Source organism: Sinohyriopsis cumingii, chromosome 14 (genome assembly GCF_028554795.1).
Source record: "Sinohyriopsis cumingii isolate HCF-2022 chromosome 14, ASM2855479v2, whole genome shotgun sequence".
In the NCBI taxonomy this organism is placed as follows: domain Eukaryota; kingdom Metazoa; phylum Mollusca; class Bivalvia; order Unionida; family Unionidae; genus Sinohyriopsis; species Sinohyriopsis cumingii.
The window spans coordinates 94,088,398-94,111,650 of NC_142974.1; the positions used below are offsets into that span (position 1 = coordinate 94,088,398).

At 34.9% G+C, this 23,253-nt stretch overlaps 1 protein-coding gene across 5 annotated transcripts in view; it reads left to right on the plus strand.

Moving 5' to 3' along the window:
• Positions 1 to 23,253, plus strand: part of LOC149784419 (potassium voltage-gated channel subfamily KQT member 1-like) — a 162,940-nt gene that overhangs the window by 118,943 nt on the left and 20,744 nt on the right. For all 5 annotated transcript variants that reach the window (XM_089932475.1, XM_089932476.1, XM_089932477.1 and 2 more), the window contains exons 2-6: positions 8,732 to 8,822; positions 11,004 to 11,130; positions 13,593 to 13,768; positions 14,037 to 14,165; positions 23,057 to 23,167. In XM_089932475.1, the coding sequence (XP_089788601.1) occupies positions 8,732 to 8,822; positions 11,004 to 11,130; positions 13,593 to 13,768; positions 14,037 to 14,165; positions 23,057 to 23,167 (634 nt within the window). The remainder of the gene's footprint in view (positions 1 to 8,731; positions 8,823 to 11,003; positions 11,131 to 13,592; positions 13,769 to 14,036; positions 14,166 to 23,056; positions 23,168 to 23,253) is intronic.

Sequence of the window (23,253 nt, forward strand, 5' to 3'; positions counted from 1 at the left end):
AGGAACGATCAAAACTGATGTTGCAACGAACAAAAAAAGTATAGACGCGAATACAGGGGAAATAAAAACAATCAAAACTGATGTTGCAGCGAACAAAAGAAATATAGACTCGCATACAGGGGAAATAGGAACGATCAAAACTGATGTTGCAGCGAACAAAAGAAATATAGACGCGCATACAGGGGAAATAGGAACGATCAAAACTGATATTGTAGCGAACAAAAAAAGTATAGACGTGCATGAACAGAGAATAGGAACGATCAAAACTGATATTGTAGCGAACAAGAATAATATAGACGCGCATGGATGGAGAATAGAAACAGTCAAAACTGATGTTGCAGCGAACAAAAGGAATATAGACGCGCATACAGGGGAAATAGAAACAGTCAAAACTGATGTTGCAGCGAATACAAAAAGTATAGACGCGTATGGAGGGGAAATAGGAACGATCAAAACTGATGTTGCAGCGAACAAAAAAAGTATAACCGAGAATACACAGGAAATAAATACACTCATTACTAAGGTTGCAGCGAACAAAAAAAATGTAGACGCGTATGGAGGGGAAATAAGTACACTCATTACTAAGGTTGCAGCGAACAAAAAAAATGTAGACGCGTATGGAGGGGAAATAAATACACTCATTACTAAGGTTACAGCGAACAAGAATAATATAGACGCGTATACACAGGAAATAGGAACGATCAAAACTGATGTTACAGCGATTAAAGACAGACTACCTAGAATGACAGAGCAACTCGAAAAAATGAAAACACCTCATGGGAGCATCGGCAATAGCGTATACACGGTTCAACACGGATCATTCGATTGGACTCCTACGCATAATATAGTAAATATCACCGCAACTGTTAAGGGCATTTATCGATTGACATTGATTTCAGCGATGCAGTTCAATATATCATCGTCGAGTTCATCCGGGTTTAACAATACAATATCAACAATCATTGACAAGAATGCAACCGAACGGTTTATAATTAGAGCCGTTGATAGCAATCTATTTAGGATAAACATCACATGGTATGTAGAATTTGTAGTGAATCTAAGTGAGTAATTAAAAACACTAGCTCTTTTAAAATAAAATGACCACCAGGGTAATTGAATCAGAGATATCACCGACGTCACATCAATATCGATTCGATACCGCAAAAGAATTCTCCGCGAGCTTAAAAACGCTTTCCGAACAATACCGCGCAAAAATAAAAAAATACCGTCGTAAAATAACCGCCATCGACGTGGCCGTGTACTCGGTGTCCGGTATAGTAGCCGGTACCGGTGTCATTTTATCCACGGTGACCATGATAGCCCCGATCACCGTTCCAATCGCTATCTCCGCGGCGACAACAATTGCTGGAGTTGCCAACGCAATCACCAGAAAGATATCATCGTGTTCTCAGAAAAAACTCAACGAGTATACAGTAAAACATCAAATAGTATCCGACGCGTACTCGAAATTATCCGGGTTGATCTCGTTGTCGATTGATAATTCGTTCATATCCGATGTTGAATTCTCCACGATGGTCCAGTTGTATGGCTCCGCGATGTCAAAAATCGAAAATTTTCAACTGGAAGCCGGAAACCACTTCAATGGCTTAAAACATTCTTCTGAAAACAAGCAAAGTTGTTGATATTCGGTGTCAAAATTAAACACTAAAAACAGCGAATAATAATAATGTCGCTGAACCCCGAAGGGTTTCAATTACTTCAACGGATCGCGGAGAACACCACTCCGGTACAAACAAGTATGATATCAATAACGTCAACGAAACCCGAATTCAGTGTGAACTTCCCATCACCGGTTCCAGTGAAGGAAATAGCGCTGACAAAATTGCGAATATATCACAGTTGGCCTAATATCCGAGCGGACGCATTTAACGGACAACAACCTAATAACTCGCTGGTTTTTGCATGGACAAATAAACCCGATGGGACCCCAGACTGGAAGGAGGTTACAATACCAACTGGGTCATACCAAATAGAACAAATCAATAAAGAATTTCAACGCAGGATAAAATCGATCACAGGAAAAGAATCAAAAATCGCTATTACGGTTCATGAACCGACGTTATCGTCGACGATTGAAATAAGCACACCGGGGTATATGGTTGATATTTATAACAGTTCAATAAGAACCATACTAGGATGGCCTAAGAATCCACCTCATGAATTCACCGCGGACTTGCACACGAATGCGCAATCGTATCATGAGATTACCCCCCCCGGTATCGAGATGATTTGCCTATTATAAAAAGCACGTTATTACCCAGTAGGTTTATATTTCAAAACAGGAATACCATGCAATGGTATTTTCCGTATAAGGAAACTCCTGAATCATCCGCCGTGGTCACAGTTAGTTTAAATGATATCACTGATGTTTTTATCGAGATTAATCGTAATTACCGATTACAACTAGAACAGCTACGGAAAACAAAAGCACGAAAACACGTTGAGGTGTTAAATCAACTTATATCAGACATGGAATATATTAATGAACGAATCGTTAAGACAATATCTGCTAACAGCGATGATAATAAACAAAAATTCCTAACCGAGTATAATATCACAGAAGCCAATTTACCCGATTTCAAGTTTCCAGGATACAACGCACCAGAACTAAGAAAATCTCTTAATGATTTTCTCACCCCATCAACTATCCTCAGACACGATAACGGAGAGGATGGTAGGCATATTGCTCCATACAACGTAAATATTACGTCTGTGATAGCAATCAATCTAGTGTGTGATGTTATCGAAGGGAGTTACCAGGTGAATACCAAGAAATCAAATCAGGCTCAACAGGGGTATATCCTTTATTCATTTTCACCAACAACCCCTCCGGGATTTTTAATCGTTGAGAGTCCGATTAATCCGGTCTATATGCGATGCCATAATCAGTTTTTAACGAGAATTAATTTTAGACTTACCGATCAGTCAAATAACCTAATTGATCTACAAGAGGAGGAGTTAGTGATCACTCTGTTTGTAAGATCATTGTAAGCAGCAGGGAGGGCGATGACATCGACGCGGTCGTCGCGTTTGTTTACCAGGCGCTGACGACGCTGGGATCGGCGCGCAGAAGGTATTAATTAAACCAAATGACGTTTGGACGATCCCCCCCCCCCCCCCCGACGACGACGTCGTTTTTTTTTTACCGGGCGCTGACGACACCGGATCCGCTGAATGCAGAAGGTATTAATTAAACCAAATGACGATTGAACAAAATGTCCGATTCGCCCTCCCTGCTGCTAATGGCGCCATGACCCAGATTTTCACATTTTCTCTTATTTTGTTAATAATATGCTTATAGTTTTCTACAGCTTCTTTTTTTTATACCAAAGTAAACCACTAGAGCCTTTACCGTGTCTCTCAGTAGGTGGGGAGGTAATACAGGGTGGTTGCCCCTCCAGTTACCTATTTTTAAGATTTCGGTCTTGTCGTGGTTTATTTATGAACCCGACGCTTTACCATATTTTCCAAATTCTTCTACTAGATGCTTATAGCATTTCCCCTCTCTTATAAAGTTGGTGCAATCATCTGCATGTTGGAACATTTTTAATTTTTTTTTAGGTTTAGTATTCGTATGCCTTGTATTTCTGAGTTGTTTCTTATCTTGTGACTTAGGATTTCTATTGCTATTACGTATAGTAGCATTGATAGTGAACATCCTTGTCTCACTGATCGTTGTATTTCAAATTCTTTCGTGCATTTCCCGTTTACCTGTACACATGAAGTTATCCCAGTGTATAGGATTTCGGTCCATTTCCGGAAGTTGGACCGAAACCAAATTTTTTTAAATACATTCTGTATTTTGTTTTGTTCTAATTGGTCGAAAGCTTTCTCTTGGTCGAATAATACCATAGCACCCTTCGTACCAGTTTCATTTATGTAGTTAATTATAGTTTTAATGTTTAAAATATTGTTTTGTATATCCCTCCCTTTTCCCCCACAAGTTTGATTTACATTAATTATTTTGTTTATCCCACCCTTTACTCTATTTGTTAAAATCCTACTTGAAATCTTATAGTCCGTGTTTAAAAGTGATATGGGTCTCCAGTTTTTAATCTCGTCTCTATCCCCTTTCCCTTTGTATATAATTGTGATAACCCCCTCCCGCATAGATTTAGTCGTTTTAATTTTACTTAAAAATATATTATCATACAAAGCATTTAAGATCGGCGTTAGTTCACCGTGGAACTTTTGGTAGAATTCCACGGTGAGTCCATCTTTCCCTGGCGATTTCTTTTTAGTGAGTGTAGCTATACTCTTTGTGGTTTCTTCATCTGAGATGACGTCATCACATTGGTCTCTAAGCACTGTTGATGTCATCTCACAGTCGACATTTTTTAAGCAGCTGTCGATTGTGCTGAAGTCTATGTTCTGTGTGGTGTATAGTTCTTTATAATATTGGGAACTATTATTTAGGATATCTTCTTTTACAGTATGGGTTACATTGTTTATTTTGATTTTGTTTAAAATTTTACCACCCCCTTTTCTAAATTCTTCTCGTTTATTTAAGTTTTTTGTCTTGTTGTAGATCTCTGTAAATGTTCCCGCCCTTATTTTTCTCCCCTGATTTTCGTCTTCTTCAATGATTTTAATTTTGTCTGTCAGTCGTTTTTTTCATCGTTGTTTGTTGTTTTGCTTAGTTCTAATTTGAGTTCCTGTTTGTCTTTTTTCTGTTTTTCCGCCCTTCTATTTGAGTACTGAATAGATATTCTTTTCATTATGTTTTTTAAAACATCCCAATCATTTTTATTATATTATTATTTTCTTCATTTTTGAAGTTTCAATTTCTTTTTTTATTATTTCTACATATTCTGTGTCATTTAAAATCTTATTATTTAGTTTCCATAGTCCTGGCCCCCATTTTTCTCTTTTTTTTTTCATTTTTAGGTCTATAGTGACCATGAAATGGTCTGATAGTTTTTGGCTGGTTATTGTAGTATTAATATATATTAATGGATCATAAAAATTCCCGTAAACTGTATCAATCCTGCTAGACTGGTTTTGTTTATAGTTAAAGGTAAATTCTCTTCTTAATATGTTCAGTTTTCTATAAATGTCATGTAAATTGTGGTTATTTAATAAATTTATCATTTCAGTTCGGTATATTTTGTCACTCGTTGTTAGGTCAGTCGTTCTGTCAATTTCGTCCCTACCCAATTGAAATCTCCCCCTAAGATTAGATTTTCCATCGAATATTGTTGTAGGTAGTTAGATAAGTTTTCTATATTATTTAGTTTCTTATTTCTATTAACTGGCATGTACACATTTATTATATGCCAGTTTAACATTTTAACATGTTGCAACCGTCCCTTAAAAAATTTCCCCTCATCAAACCTTTCCCAGCTTACTCCCTGTTTATTTTTTATTATTGTTGCTACCCCCCCCCCCCACCATTCTAATATCATTTTTTGTATTGTTGCATATCACTATTGCGTTAAGTTTGTCTTCTAATAAAAATTTGAATTCTGGCGTAATTCCATTTTGTGTTTCTTGTATCATTATTACATCAAAGTTTGTTTCTTTGGCTAATTTGTCTGCTTTCGCTTTGTCTATCCCATTGCTGTTGATAGTAGCAATCCGGAAGTTTGTTTCCTCCATTTTTGCTTCACTCCCAGGTGCCGCATCACTTTTATATAGAATTTAGTTGTAGATATTTCAGTTAAAGTTGTTATATTCATTTTTTTGTATTTATATTACGCTTGTATTTTTGTGGGTCTCTGGATTGGTCCCAGAGCCTTGTTTGATTGGTTGCTGTTCTCTGTAAGCTGTGAGTCGTTTATGGTTTCCATGACTGATTCGTATTCGCTTTCGTTTTCCGTGTCAGTTCCATTGTCGTTTTTTGTTTGTTCTGTCGTGATTTCAAGGTCCTTGTCTTTGTCTTTTCTTTTTTTCATGATTTTAGCCCTTACGGGCGGGATTACTGTTTCTTTGGTTTTGTTTAGTATTTGGTACATATAGCTCAACTCCCCTTCGGGGGAGGAGCCATGCGACGACGTGGCATGTTTGCGCTTCTGCGCCGGTGTTGATGTTGATGTCATGCGTTTGGTTCCCAATATGTCAACAGGTAGCTCTTTTGGTTTTACCTCACTCTCTGCATAATCTCATCCTCAAGTTGAATTAGAAAATACGGGTTTTTCCCCAATATTTCATCCTCGTATTTGGGGGTTCCTGGACAGTAGGTCTTTTTTGGGGTGACAAAGTCTTCCCACATTAGATCTTTGCTGGTCGTATTAATTGTGGGTGTCTGAGTGTTTCCATAAGGTGTGGCTGTTGTGTCATTTAGGTGTGAGGTTGTCTGATCAATTATGTCCGTATTTGCGAAATCAATCAAATTTTCGCCATTTATTTCCTCATCAACAGTTTTTGTTGTATTTGTAGCCGCCGCACTTGCATATGTGCTTGGGGCTAACGGATTTGTACAGTCTCTGGGCGTATGCCCAGTTTTCCTGCATCGTTTACAGGGACGCTCGTACTCGCATCCCTTGTACCATGTTTTTAGCAGGAAACCCAAAACATAGAAAAATTTTGGGAGCTTGGCTGCGTCCTCTTTGGCAACTGTAATGCTTCTTATCCCGGTTTTATTTTCTGGTACCCCCACACAGTTGCCATTTTTTTATTTTTAATGTTGATCTGGAATTTCTGTTTTATTTTGTCTATAAGAGCTTCGTTATCAACTTCCAAGGGGAGCCACGAGACCATTACGTCTCTTGTTCTGGGCTCTCGTGTACTTACTGGCACAAGTTGTGTAACGGCATTTCTCATGTGCGTTCAATTGAAACTTCGGCCAAGAATATGTCATCTCAGCGGAGTGGCCCTCATGGACATTTTGGTGGTTCCTGATGTGCGCATGAAGTCGTCTGGTACACAAGATATATTTATATGCAGCGCGGGTTATTTAATGTTTCTGATGCCTTTGTCCGATTATTGGCGGAAAGGCCAAGCGTGTACCGAGCATCAGTGGAATTTAAACGTTTTTGTTGCATTTTCTCCAGACTGATATCTGCAAATTATTTGTGTCGATGAAGTCTGGGCAGGCCGAGACTAGTCTCTTTCAGGGCGTTGAAGTTTTTCTACATGCATCAGAACGTGACAAATATGATCCGAATGATTATACCCACTAATGTCATCAATTAAAAACTGCGATCAATTTATAGTGTTTTAGATAGGTATTGTTAATTTATTTTAAACTTATTTTTTATCCTTTGTTTCAATTAGAAACACAAGAAAATCAAAACCGTACATTTTGTAAGACCGTTTTCAGTTTGAGTTTTATAACACAAATATTCTTTGACTATTGTCTTGAATTCACCTGAATTCCTAGTCTCCAGTACTATTTACTTTTCTCCGTTGACTCGGAGACAATCATTTGGCAGGGATTTGATACAACATTTCAGAGCAGTCTTGCTATTTGAATATGGTCAGAGTTTATATTTTACATGCTAAAACCTTTTCTGTGGCTTATATTGAAGATCTTTTCTCGTTTCGACGAGATTCCCATTTTGACGAGATTCCATAGTTTTATCTTTATCAAAAATCCTTTTAGATCACATTCATATTTATCAACGGGGACAATTCAGAATAAATTATTACCTTTAGATGAATCAAGTTTCTTTCTGTTTTTTTCTTTTAAATGTAAGCTATTGTTATGTCTCGTCTCTAATGCAAATGGTCATTCCAAATGCCATTTATCTTCTCCAAGGCAATCTTACTGGTCCCTACATTTTCCATGTGTCTTCTCTGAGGCTATTTTAATGGTCCCTTAGGTCGCCGTGTATCTGGTCAAAGGCTATTTTAATGGTCCCTTAGGTCGTCCTGTATCTGGTCAAATGCTATTTTAATGGTCCCTTAGGTCGCCGTGTATCTGGTTAAAGGCTATTTTAATGGTCCCTTAGGTCGCCGTGTATCTGGTCAAAGGCAATCTTGATGGTCCCTTAAGTTGCCGCGTATTTTCTCTAAAGCAGTCTTGTTGGTCCCTACTATTGTCATGTATCTTCTCCAAGGCAATCAAACTGGTCCCTACATTTGCCAGATATCTTCTCCAAGGCAATATTATTGGTCCCTACGATTGCCATTTATCTTCTCTAAGGCAGTCGTGAGAGTCCCAACCATTGCCATGTATCTTCTCCAAAGCAATCTTATTGGTCCCTACTATTGCCATATATCTTCTCTGATGCAATCTTGAGGCTCCCTACAATTGCCATATATCTTATCCAAGGCAATCTTATTGGTCCCTACTATTGTCATACATCTTCTCTAAGGCAATTTTGATGGTCCCTACCATTGCCGTATATCTTCTGTAACGCAGTCTTATTGGTCCCAACCATTGACATGCATCTTCTCCAAGGCAATTAAACTGGTCCCAACAATTGCCATATATCTTCTCCAAGGCAATCTCGAGGGTCCCTACAATTGCCATATATCTTCTCCAAGGCAATTTTGAGGGTCCATACAAAATAACTTTCATACAAGCTAGTAATAACAAAATCATGCTTGTATCATAGTGTAACACGCAAGTACATGCAAATGTGGAGTCCTTGTTACAATGTTTTAATTTCTTCAGTTGTTTTATTTAACCAATTTAATCACTTAGCTTTCATTTAAACAATGGTTTGAGTTAAAAATCTTCGGAGTTATCAAAACTTATAAAATGAAATGACTTTAATTTTAAATCATCAGAAAAATCTTATAACTTCTCCAAAATCAATTTCAGGTTTCTGATCTGTTTAGCAAGTTTGATTCTTAGTGTCCTCTCCACTATAGCCGAGTACGAGATTGTTCTGGGACAGATTTTAATATACATGGTAAGGTTTCGTTTTTTTATATCTATGTATATATTTATCCCTCATTGTTAGTATTATCTCATACAATTTCTTTGAAGATCTAAAAAAAAAACCCAAACAGACATACAATCCTTGCAAATACAGGACCCATAATTCAAAGTCTGTGATAATCAAAATGTGCCATTGTTGTAAACCTTGCTAGTTATTTTGCCAGACTTTAGACGGTGATGAACTCTGCTCCACGTTATTCTGTCTACCTAATCTGCACACCGCATTTACATGTTTTGAATCATAAAGTAGTCAAGGATGAAATGATTTATTGCATGCCACCGAAGGTACAAATGATCATCCTTAATGTTCTCCGTTATCGTCTACATGCAACAACAACAAAAACAACAACAACAACTTTAATAATGATAATAATAATAATAATAACAATAATAATGACAATAATAATAGTTAATTCGTAATATAGGTCCATGATATATCATGAGGTACAAAATGGTGTTTTATTGTATAATATAAGTATATCGTATCTATTGGAAGTGTTATACATACAGTCCAGTCATTAACGTATTTTTTCTAATAAGGTTTAATAGAAATATATATTACACAGTAATCATACAATGCAAATTATAGAGAACTCTAAAGTTTGCAAGGAGCAGAAAGAAGTTATGTTTTGGGTAAAATGGCATCTCAAATCTTTAACGTTTTGACAGTAAACATTGCTAAATTAGTCATCCGAATTTTCGAAATTCTCAATATAGCGGACAAGCAGTAATAAAACAAAATTCATTTTCGATAAGAACATTACGAATTTGTCACCATCTTTCTTCGTAGCAAATATTTTCTTATCTTCCTGTATTACTTCTGATTTGCAAAGTTACCCACTGTAAGCATAGTGATTATGTAACAATATTCTGTATCTCCTAACAATTCTAGATATGTTTGACAAGTAGATTCTTTTTTAAATTACCTTTAAAATGCAGTCTTCCCATTGATTTAGTCTCATCCTGAAGTTTTTGCATATACATATTTTCACACCCCTGACTAAACATTCTATGAAATGTATTTTCATCATTTACGTCATGCCTTCACCACTTATTGCCAAGTCTATACGTAAAAATAAGTTCTTAACATTGCTTTTCCAGAAATCACAATTTTCTTTCCGTCTTAGTCGTAAATTGTAGTATTGTTTAGGATATCTGTTTCTGGCATTTTTAGAATTATATGACAACATTTCTGCTTACTAATTATTCTTAATTCTTTATATTCAAATGCATTTGGAATAGACTTATGTATACAAAAAAAAATATATTTACAAAATGACAAATGAACATTATCATAATCATTAGCATCATAAAAAAAACCCAAAACCCCAACCTTATAATTGTAGGCAGGAGATATTTCGAATCAGACAGAGGAAGCAATTGAATTACAAGAATTTTGCAAAATTTTGAAAGACTTTTATGGCAAACATGCATAGTTTTAATGCTTGCAAAGAAAGAGTTTTCTTGCCCAGATACCAGATTTAAAAAAAAACAAAAATGCAACATGCATCCTCGATACTTGTAATATGATCAACCTGTGCAGGGCCCATAGTACCACGTTCCATAACTTCTGAGATTGGCACCTCTGGACACATAGTCACTCTTGTTTTTTGGTTAATATATTCACTTATAAATTCCACTTTAAGCAATAAGTATGCAGTCTATTGAGCATAGTTTGCAACTAGTGGCCAGTGTCAGTTGAGACAATTAAATCGCCTGCATGCAATGTTATAAATAACTTAAAGGTTTCTACTGCAGCTCTCCTCTTTCCGTTAGCTAAGAAGGGTTTCAGATCGTTCAAAAATGAAGAAAAGAGTAACGGCAATAAAACACAATCTTGACGTACGCAAACAAGACAGCTAAACACATCGGTAATATAATTGTTGGACCTGTTACATCATTATAACTTGCCTTAATAATTATTAACATTTATCCGTTAATAGTTTTACAAACCAGCTTTTGATACAGTAAACTTCTGTCTATCCTATCAAAGACTTTTTCATAGTCTTTACATACTGCATAGATTATACTCCTATATTTTCCTAAATATTTACAGATTAATGTATATACTATAAACATTTTATATGCTTTTGAATAACCAGCTTCAAAGCCAACTTGTTATTGTATAGGTATTATTATTATTATTATACAGGAACCGTTGCTATTATTGTGGCTTACGGCAGAATATTCGTTGAGAGTTTGGTCCGCGGGATGTCGCTCAAGGTATCAGGGTTGGAACGGCCGACTCCGATTTGCTCAAAGACCCCTATGTATAATAGGTAAGTCACCACAGGTATATATATATATATATATATATATATATATATATATATATATATATATATATATATATATATATATATATATATATATATATATATTGTGTGTGTGTGTGTGTGTGCGTGTGTGTGCGATGAGGGGGCACAGTGATGGGTGGGAGTAGAGTTGAATTCATTAATATGTGTTAGAAAAAACCGAAAGTATTCCGTATGATAACATAACCACGCCTGGCATTCCCTGGCGGAAGTGAAGAAAATGATGATTGAATGTTTTCGGATAGTTTCTGTTAGTGCTCGAAATTGCACTCCTCGGAACATATGGACGTTAATCAGGTTGATAAATATCAGGCCAGGTTTGGAGTCGCTGTTCAGATGGATACAACTACCATCAATACCTTCCCATTTAAGTATTAGTATGCATTGACTGGTTACCAGTCACCTTTCCTCAGGGAAAATCAAAATTACCATTTATAATCACACCTCATTTATTTGCAGAATTTAGAACCATATTGAAAAAAGAACTCAAACGTTTCATGACCGTGTTTATGCGATAATTTAGATACCATTGAACTGAGCAATTCGTTGTCAAAGAACGTTAATGTATCTAAATTGCAATAATTTTGAGTATCGAGTGCTACAAAAAATGCTAAATGAAGCGACTGATGCAGGAAAAGAATATAGATGCACTTTCTCCATGAAGCTATCATAATGATATGTCTGTTGTAAAATGGAGGGGTTTATTCGGAGATGGGGTGGGGGTCGGGTGAATTTTCAAGAGAAATTTCATAGTTATGAAGGATAGGTATATATAATTTCAAAGGTCCTCTCCATTACAACCAGCTAAAAGAAAGGACAGAACTTTCTTCTCCAAACGCAGGCTGAGATAAGCACTTCTTGATTTGTAATAAATCCCCTTCTCTGAACTAGAAAGGTAATAAAGGATACAAGCAAACAGCATCAGGGGCTCTTTCTCCTGGCGGTGATTGTATTTAAGACTGTAATAGTGGTCAAATTATTATGATTTGAAACCCGTCTGCCAGGAATAATAAGAAATTTGGAATCATAGGGATTATACTGAAGATTGTGGGTATTTGGTGCCGAGTGTTCTTCTACTGATTGCCACATAGGAAATTTTTGGAATGGCTGATGATATCTGTTTACTTTTTCTAGTCATGATGCCGTTATGTTCCAGTCTCATACAGCAGAAATATCTTGTCCATAACATAGCTTGAGAAACAAGTCCAATACACTGTATGCTCAGGTGTAGGACGAAATCTCTTCAGGACAAATTCCCGAAGACAAAATCCCCATCCCCAAAGCAAAATGAAGGTTATGACATAATCTTCTGCCCATGTCAAAACTTTTGAACTTTTTAAAGCGTCAAAAATAAACAGGTCTATTTTGAAACGGGATTGGGGAATACAAAAATAAATGTGACATATCATCAGCATACCTCGTATTTAATTTAATTATGGAATATAATGTTTATCCAATAATATATGGCTTAGCTCTTACATACTTGCGCCCTAGGGAAAGAAATGAAGAATTGTGAGGAGATTATGTCTTAGCTTTGTGCAAAGGGGATTTTGTCCCAGGTTAATTGTGTCCAAGGGGGATTTTGTCTGTACCGCTGTATGCTCTGTGAGCTTTGAAGAATTATTCAAGGAGATTTTTTTATTTAAACATTAATATGATGTTATTTCTTCCATAATATAAGCAAATATTGTGTTCAAACACGTTTAACGAAGCGCCGAAAAAGAATAAAATACGCATTCATGTATCTTGAAGTAAAGCGTGTACCATGTTAGAGGGAATGACGTAATACTGCATATGTTTAATGTAGTCTATATGAAATGCATTTTAAAACGTCATAAAAATTACATCTTAGTTCTAACTAATTCTGATGTCCGGTTCGGCGCTCCTCCTAGGTATGAAATGGCCAACAGGGCGTGCTACACAAAATGTAATTATTACATAAAATATTGGAAATATTATGCCTGCAAAAGATAATGCCCTTGGGTTTGCACGCCATTATTTTCAACTATATTCATTACCAGTCCACAAAAGGAGGGAAATGAGAAATTTTAAACCGTGGACATCCCAGACAAAACAACTGACAAATAACCATAGTAAACCCTATATATGAACCCTATAGTTTCCAGTCAAGTTTTATGATACGTAAAACACAAACACCTCATATTTTCAACCTGGTAATATGGACGTTTTATAAATCATTTCTTTGAAAGAGTTAGGATCGCCAACCGATATCTCTCTCTCTCTCTCTCTCTCTCTCTCTCTCACACACACACAGATATATATATATATATATATATATATATATATATATATATATATATATATATATATATATATATATATATATATATACATACATACATATATCTGACCGTTGTCGATCTGTACTTCTATTAATATAAACTTTGAATTCTTTCTGTTTTCAGATATTGTGATAATTCTAGCATCTCTAATGGTAATTATCATGGGTAGTACAACTCAGATGTATGCCGCCTCTACAATGAAAGGTCTCCGCTTTTTCCAGATTCTACGTATGGTGCGGATAGACAGAAAGGCAGGCACCTGGAAATTGCTGGCTTCTGTAGTTTGGGCTCACAGACGAGTAAGAGGCATTATTATGAAACCATTGATCGCTTTCTTTCTTTCCTTATTTTGTAATTATACATGTATATGGCTGTCTCTTTATTCATTTCTTCATTAATTAATTAATTCCCCTCTTTCTTTAAACTTATGGACATATCTTCTTTCAGTTCACTCACTCATTAATTCCGTCTATCAATATGTATGTATGTATGTGGAAATATATATATATATATATATATATATATATATATATATATATATATATATATATATATATATAATTCTAGGAACTGTTGACAACGGTATACATCGGGTTTCTTGGCCTTCTCTTCTCATCCTTTCTGGTGTACTTGGCAGAAAAAGACCACGACAAAGAGAAGTTTGGTACGTTCCCGGACGCCCTCTGGTGGGGTGTGGTGAGTAGCCATCCAACAGGATTTTTTGTTTGTCTGTAGCTACTACCAGAATAATGGATCACGCCCCATGTTCACAAAACGTCTGAACTTCGGTACTAATCTAAGCTCAAGTATAATGGTTTTTTGAATGCATCATGTATGTTTTATAATTATAAAAGCAAATATCCTGTTTTAACAAATTCTTAAATCATAGCGTTCAGAATGACCTAAATATCGTTTCAATTCTTGAGTTTTTAACCCCAAAAGTTGAGTTAATGTGCTCTAAAACTGCGAATTTTTGTGAATATTGGGTCAACCCTATATTTTATGCAAAATATAAGAATAAAACTTACATTGTCCTCGAACTTTTGTGTAAAATATTCAAAATAAAAAGTGCGAGTATTTCAATAATCATTAATCCTGGTTATTTTGTCCTATAAAAGATTTCTGTATTTTATAAAAGTTTTGCTGTAATCAAACTATAATTCGTAAAAACTGAGATTTGAGTAAAACGTTTGAGATGATTACTGATTAAGAAGGCATGTATTATTATATGATTGAGATCGCTATGTAATTTTTCATGGGCAACAATGTTAATGCTGGGGAAAATAAACTATTTTATGAAACAAATTGCTCAGTTTCTTATTACGTGGGTTTCTGGACTGAAGCTATTGCAAACTCTCTAAATAATCAAAGCTACTGTGCTTCAAAATTTTTGTAAGATAAACATTCCTTAATCATGGTATTGTTTATTTTTCCTAAATCGACATTCTCAAACCTTATAGGCACATAATAATGTGTACTTCTTAAATGAATATTCTCACATCTAACAATAATTTGACCTGCGTAAATGAACATACACCTGAAAATACTTTGGCCTGCGTAAATTAACATATTCACACCTGAAAATACTTTGTCCTGCCTAAACCAACATCCGACAAGCTGTAATACTTTGTCCTGCCTATCTCAACATTATCAAAAATGTAATACTTTGCCCTAAATAAATCAACATTCTTAAAACCTGTAATACTTTATTCTGATAATTTACATAAAATTATTGAATTTTAGATACTTCTGTATCTTGACAAATTGTAACCCCCGTGGGTTAGGATATTAATCATTAACACCATATGTACGAGTATGTACTTCTTGAAGAAATACACCTCTTTGCTGATCTTGGACAAGCCATTGGAAAATTGTCTCCCATGGTCGAAACGCTTGGCGTCGCTTTGAGGTGGTGTAGGCGATTAGCGTTTATATTGATATCTGCCGATACTATTAGTTTTTATATCCAGTGTAACTTTAATTGGAAGTCTGATGATTTCATAATAAATGAGATCCATTAATGCAATCCATTTCGGCATCAAATACCGTCGCTGCAAATGACTGACAATTAGGTTTAATGTTTTATGATTGGGGCTATTATTCTTTATGACTCTCGTGGGATGAATGTTTTACAGAACAAAAGGGAACATTTTCTAACTTGCACGTATATGGCAACTAATCGCGCGTTATTTAACGTGAATATAAACTGTAAATTGAACTTACACTCTGAGTTACCTTTGTCCTACTTTTCTGCACTAAAACAGCCTAAAATTGGTTTTGAAATTTTAAGAGGAGGTATATATATATATATATATATATATATATATATATATATATATATATATATATATATATCTACGGTTTTATGTGTGTGTCACTTGTGTGTTGTTGTTTACGCGCAAATCAAAGATGGCGATTGACACGTATATTGAAGCACTGTAAACTAGGATTTGTTATTTATTTATGTGTTTATAGTAGAGTAATCTGCATTACTATGTGCACTGGCCTAAGGAGAATTACTCTTGAGAGATAATATTTGGAGGTCAGTTGGTTTCGAACCCGGGACCCCTCATGCGAAGATATGGCATCTTAATCGCCAGCCCACACGTTCCAGCGCTCATACTACCAACAAACGAAATTGTACTAGCTTGAAATCTCCCTCGTTCAAGGTACTTTGTCTCATAACTTTTTTCAGACAGTTTATCAACAAAGTCACTGAGATATAATTCCTATTAATAACAGTAATTGATAGTGTTCTTATCTCGTAATGATTGATGCGTACGATATTATCAATATTATTTTGCAATCCGTTTCACTGTGGATGCACTTAAGATCGTACATGAATGCATTTATTATTTATGAAAGAAACACTTGCGATCATAAAAAATTAAGAAAAAAATGATGAGGCTAATTGTTTCTATATATTGTAGGAGTTCAAGATTTCGATGTAAAAGAAAAAGCAATTAACTAATTATGGCATACATCATCAGGTAGGCAACCCAGTAAGACGGGTTTAACATGATATCTGTATGAGGCATATTACATGATATCTGTATGAGGCATATTATATGATATCTGTATGAGGCATATTAGATGATATCTGTATGAGGCATATTATATGATATCTGTATGAGGCATATTATATGATATCTGTATGAGACATATTATATGGTATCTGTATGAGGCATATTATATGATATCTGTATGAGTCATATTATATGATATCTGTATGAGGCATATTATATGATATCTTTATGAGGCATATTATATGGTATCTGTATGAGGCATATTATATGATATCTGTATGAGGCATATTATATGGTATCTGTATGAGGCATATTATATGGTATCTGTATGAGACATATTCAAAATGAGTCTAACATGAAACCCATTTAAATGCCGAAATGGAGGTTTCTGTTCATACAATTTTTCTTTATTAAAAACTTGCATAAATGCAAACCCCATTTGTACTGTTCTCATAAAATTCAATTTAGTGTTTAGAAATTACTGGATTAAATATGAGAGCCTCATACAAGTTTTCGCAAGTATTGCATGCCCCTTGTATGTATGCGACAGTTACACATTAATACATTTTGACGTTCTTGTTTAGGGAAATTGTAATTGATAATTAATTGAACGGTCATCTGTTGGAATCTTTATAAAAAAATGCTACAATAAACAAAAAAAATAAAAACTCATAACAACAAAATATACCATCAATGATACATGCACGGTGAAAATGGTAATAGACGGATCGAGAGAAACAAATTCAAATATTGCTGGTTGCTCAGAAGAACTGGGAAAATTTTGGTTGGTTGATTTGATTGTTCTTTTTACGGCACATTGACTTTAATCACAAATAATGTCGGGGCCATCTTTTTATATATATATATATATGGGCTTCCTTGCATGAAGGCGTCAATTGCATTATACATTAATGACGTTAGCATATACCTTTGGCCTTTAACGGCATTTCGGAAACCTCTGATTTAACTATAAATAAAGACGTCTGATCAATTTATTATACACGTATTGTCTTCAAGGCAAAAAATACACAGAACAATGCCGTTCCGTCCGTACTAAAGGGGAGCTAACTCTGTACCGCGTAAATAATGGTAAATAGCATACTTTGTTGAGTCGACTCCCCCCCCCCCCAACAAAAAATAAACAGTCAGGCCCGGCTCTAGGGCAAGGCGAACGAGGCAACCGCCTTGGGCCCCGAGCTTCAGGAAATGAATTACGTAGCGCAATTGTTTGCTTGGGGCCCCGCGCACATCGCTTGCTGCCTTGGGTCCCACATGCTGCCTAGGCCTCGCACATCATAGTGCCGGGCCTGAACACAGTAGAGGAAAGAAAGCATTTTAATTCTTTGTTAATAACTTAAGTATCATGATCATCAAGTAAACAAAACATAAATATTTACTTTATATACAATGAGAACAATTTCGGTTGAAAAGCACAAATCTTTTTTGGTTTTTGATCTCGATCTCTGTATGTATGTATGTATGTATGTATCGACACACACACACACACACACACACACACACACACACACACATATATATATATATATATATATATATATATATATATATATATATATATATATATATATATATATATATATATAAATATAATCTCTCTATTATTTGCTCAGACCGTTCCAAGACCAGTCATTGTTGCCGCCATTGTATCTTGAAAATAAGATCAGTTACAATAGTAATATTGTTTATTTAATACGCTTTTCACCGACCTACACGTATACAGTTCACTCGCATACAATTCACCTGAAAAGGTTCTGAAAAATTGCAATTGTAGACATAACAGTTGTCGTTTTACCTTTGGTTGTATTACTATGCGTTTTAATCACGAAAATAAAAACTCGACGTTTACACAGCGCAGTGGTCTAGAGATTTCACGGGTATAATTTCATTAGTTAGGTTAAATCAATCGTTTATCTAAATAACTTCGACAAATTTGAATGACAATGTACAGTATAATGGTCTTGATCATTAGTTGCTTATCCGACATATAGATTAATCCAAAGATGTTATATGCATCGCCATTTGTCGGTTAAACAAGAGTGATTTGAAAGAAAAGGGGCCATATCTGTGATTTTTGTGTACTACAACGTCCCATGTTTGGTGTAGTTCCAGTTTCGTAAGGTCGCCGTTTGTATTTATGGTCTGGTGTACAGTTGTTAAATTGTTAAATTAAAAACAAAATCGTGTATAATGTATCAAACCGTACACAACAATACAGCTGCAAAACGCGACATGACGAAACCGGAGAAGACTAAGGTGACTTGGACAATTCGTGTTCAATCCCATATTGTGCAATAAAATGACATATTGTGCAATAAAATAACATATTGTGCAATAAAATGACATAATGTGCAATAAAATGACATACTGTACAGTAAAATGACATATTGTGCAATAAAATAACATATTGTGCAATAAAATGACATAATGTGCAATAAAATGACATACTGTACAGTAAAATGACATATTGTGCAATAAAATGACATCTTGTGCAATGACATATTGTGCAGTAAAATGACATATTGTGCAATGACATATTGTACAGTAAAATGACATATTGTGCAATAAAATGACATATTGTGCAGTAAAATGACATATTGTGCAATAAAATGACATACTGTGCAGTAAAATGACATATTGTGCAGTAAAATGACGTATTGTGCAGTAAAATGACATATTGTGCAGTAAAATGACATATTGTGCAATAAAATGACATATTGTACAGTAAAAGGACATATTGTGCAATAAAATGACATATTGTGCAGTAAAATGACATATTGTGCAATAAAATGACATACTGTGCAGTAAAATGACATATTGTGCAGTAAAATGACGTATTGTGCAGTAAAATGACATATTGTGCAGTAAAATGACATATTGTGCAATAAAATGACATTGTGCAATAAAATGACATATTGTGCAGTAAAATGACATATTGTGCAATAAAATGACATATTGTGCAATAAAATGACAATCAAATGTCTCAAACAAAGCTGTAAGCAATACGAAACATCTTAAGTCGGAATTGATGCAATACATTGATATATCAAAAAAGATCTTGATGACATCTGAAAGAAAGGAAGATTGCTGTGGTAATCTAAATCTAAATTATTTCTAATATGACAAACTTATCTAAAGATTTACCATGACGCGAATTAAGTATGTGAATAATCAATCATTTGCCAATTAAAAGCTTGATGCAAATTGGCGACAAGAGTCGTTTCTCTTGGAGGATACAAAACAACCAATAAATTGTCTTTTTCACGAAGCGAATTTCGTGCTCATATTTTCAGATGTCAGTGTGTCCCTAGAACAGACAATACATTAAAAGTTATTCAGCCGTATACGTAAACTGCCTTCAACAACTGACACTGACACATGAAGGAAGACCATAACAATAAATACGTTGACCTTCACGATTCAAAGATGGCTGATGTTGCAGATTTTATCGCATTTAAAGGAAAATAACTCATGATAAGATATTCATAAGAACAGAAATTCTAGTAATTGACAAATTACCTTTTCCTATCCTTATCTAACAATTGTTTGCACAAAAACCGGTACTATTCACCCGAACACGGAAGTCTTGATTACACTTGAACATTATAAGAAAAAATCCTCAATATAACTGATAACACAATAAGAGTAACTCTTGGATTCAGTGTCGTATCTTATCTTGTTTCATATAAGCTTTGTCTCTTAATCTTGTTTCTTATAAAATATCATATCTTATTTTGTTTCATCGTCCAAGTAAAAGGAAGTTTCGACAACGAATATTTTTTATGGACCAGATAAAGTCAAATAAAATTACAAGTGTAATGATACATTTAGCTGCTGGAAAGAGCCAAGGTGCCCACTAATTGATTTGGTTGGCATTCACTTGATACTTGTTTGCCTTGAGTCGGTGGCAAGGCCACGTGTTAAGTTATGATGATTTGTACGTTCTGTACCATCTGAAACACGTGATCACATACAAAATTTCACGACGTTGAACTTCATTTGTGCGAACAATAAGACCACGTGGACGTGCAAGCCGGAACAAAACTGCATATGAGCCATTTACCAATCCACACATACGAGAATCTGCAAAATCGACTTCAATATCAATTTGTAATTGACACTGCATAGTTCAATTACTGTCATTTATAATAGCCAAATATTTGTACTCGATATGCGTAATTTAATTAGTCAATCCCCATATTGAAACCGTATATATCTTATCACAGTAATTACAGTAATGGAGTCAATAAAACTCCCTAGATAGATACAGTATATCTCTTATCAGAGTAATTGCAGTAATGGGGAGTCAATACAACTAGAAGATGTGGGAATTTCTTTATTTACCATGGTGATAGCGAATCCAGCATAATGGATTCTCTATAGGCAGGTGCCGTTCAGATTGTGTTTCCAAGAAATCAGCATGGAATAAAATGATTTAAACTGATTAAACAAAAGCATATAGTGCCTGGAAGAATGAGATACCTTGTGTAAAATACACAGACGGGCTCGAAATTAAATTGTCAGTAGGTTAGTATATTTACCATAGGACTAGAAAATGTTGTCACTCTGGTTGTTTTCCTTGCTTTTATAAATTGTTAACCGTCCTATTACATAATGCCTTAAATATCATGCAACTGATGTGAGGAGAATTTTGTTAATTGCCATGATGCAAAAACAGTATCTTTGTCTAACAGTTTGATTAGAATTAGCTCCATTGTTGTTGTGGCAATTGTAATCATTTCGGACTAGTAAAAACTCAATGGTACCAAATCCGGATTAACATTATATGAGTCCCAGGGCTAGTAAGGGGCAAGGACCTAAGTATGTATTACGTATTGAAATGGAGGGCCTAAACGTGCGCCTACATGATATAAGGCCTAAGGTTGCAATCGCATTCAGCTATATGTTAATCCGGCCCTGGGTGCTTCTACGATATATTAATACCAATTAATACCAATTAGTCTAAGTCATTCGAGCCAAATCATTATTATAACCAATTAGTCATTTTGGCCAACCAAAATAATGTGGTTTTCTATCTATCTAATTATCTATCTATCTATCTATCTATCTATCTATCTATCTATCTATATATATATATATATATATATATATATATATATATATATATATATATATATATATATATATATATATATATATATATATATATATATATCGAGAGAGAGAGACATACAGAGAGACAGACAGACATACAGAGATTGTGCCGCCGGTATACATGATTTAGAACACATCATGCTTTGCATATTAGTGCGAAGCTAAATTTCTAAAACCCCGTTTGACATATTCTATGTAAGTGAAGCTAAATCGCTAAAACCCAGTTTGACATATTCACTGTAAGTGAAGCTAAATCGCTAAAACCCAGTTTGACATATTCTATGTAAGTGAAGCTAAATCGCTAAAACTCTGTTTGACATATTCTATGTATGTGAAGCTAAATCGCTAACACTCTGTTTGACATATTCTATGTAAGTGAAGCTAAATTGCTAAAACCCCTATTGACATATTCGCTGTAAGTGAAGCTAAATCGCTAAAACCCCTATTGACATATTCGCTGTAAGTGAAGCTAAATCGCTAACACTCTGTTTGACATATTCTATGTATGTGAAGCTAAATCGCTAAAACTCCGTTTGACATATTCTATGTGAATGAAGCTAAATCGCTAACACTCTGTTTGACATATTCTATGTAAGTGAAGCTAAATTGCTAAAACCCCTACTGACATATTCGCTGTAAGTGAAGCTAAATCGCTAAAACCCAGTTTGACATATTCGCTGTAAGTGAAGCTAAATCGCTAAAACCCAGTTTGACATATTCTATGTAAGTGAAGCTAAATCGCTAAAACCCCGTTTGACATATTCTATGTAAGTGAAGCTAAATCGCTAACACTCTGTTTGACATATTCTATGTATGTGAAGCTAAATCGCTAAAACTCTGTTTGACATATTCTATGTGGGTGAATCTAAATCGCTAAAACTCTGTGTGACATATTCTATGTAAGTGAAGCTAAATCGCTAAAACTCTGTTTGACATATTCTATGTGAGTGAAGCTAAATCGCTAAAACTCTGTTTGACATATTCTACGTGAGTGAAGCTAAATCGCTAAAACTCTGACATATTCTATGTGAGTGAAGCTAAATCGCTAAAGCTCTGTTTGACATATTCTATGTGAGTAAATATTGTTTCGTTACCGTCAATATTTATAGTGTCCTTCACATTCATTGTGAATATTCTATTTTGAACAAAAATAATTATTTATAACAAATTCCAAACTCGAGCTACATATTATGGTATAGTGACAATCATTTCATTGCATAATGAGGATGAATTTAGTATACCTTATATTCTGAAGAATTAATAAAATCATATCTGTTTTAAATATTTGAATGGAGAGTGATCCGTTACATCTTGGACAGATACTTCAACGGAGTTCAGGGTAGTGTTGACGGCTTATGCCTTTAGTATGTGGACAAAATGTACCGTTATCATTGTGTGCATCTAGAAATAAATCTCTCTTCTTTACAGATAACCCTATGCACTGTTGGGTATGGTGACGTAGTCCCAGACACGTGGTTGGGGAAAATTATCGCAGCATTTTCGGCAATTGTCGGGATATCTTTCTTTGCCCTTCCGGCTGTGAGTATTTTTGTCTGCTTTTAGTTTCAAATATTTTTTTCCTCGTGGTTTCATAACTTGTCCCCACCCCTGCTATTAATTTTTCT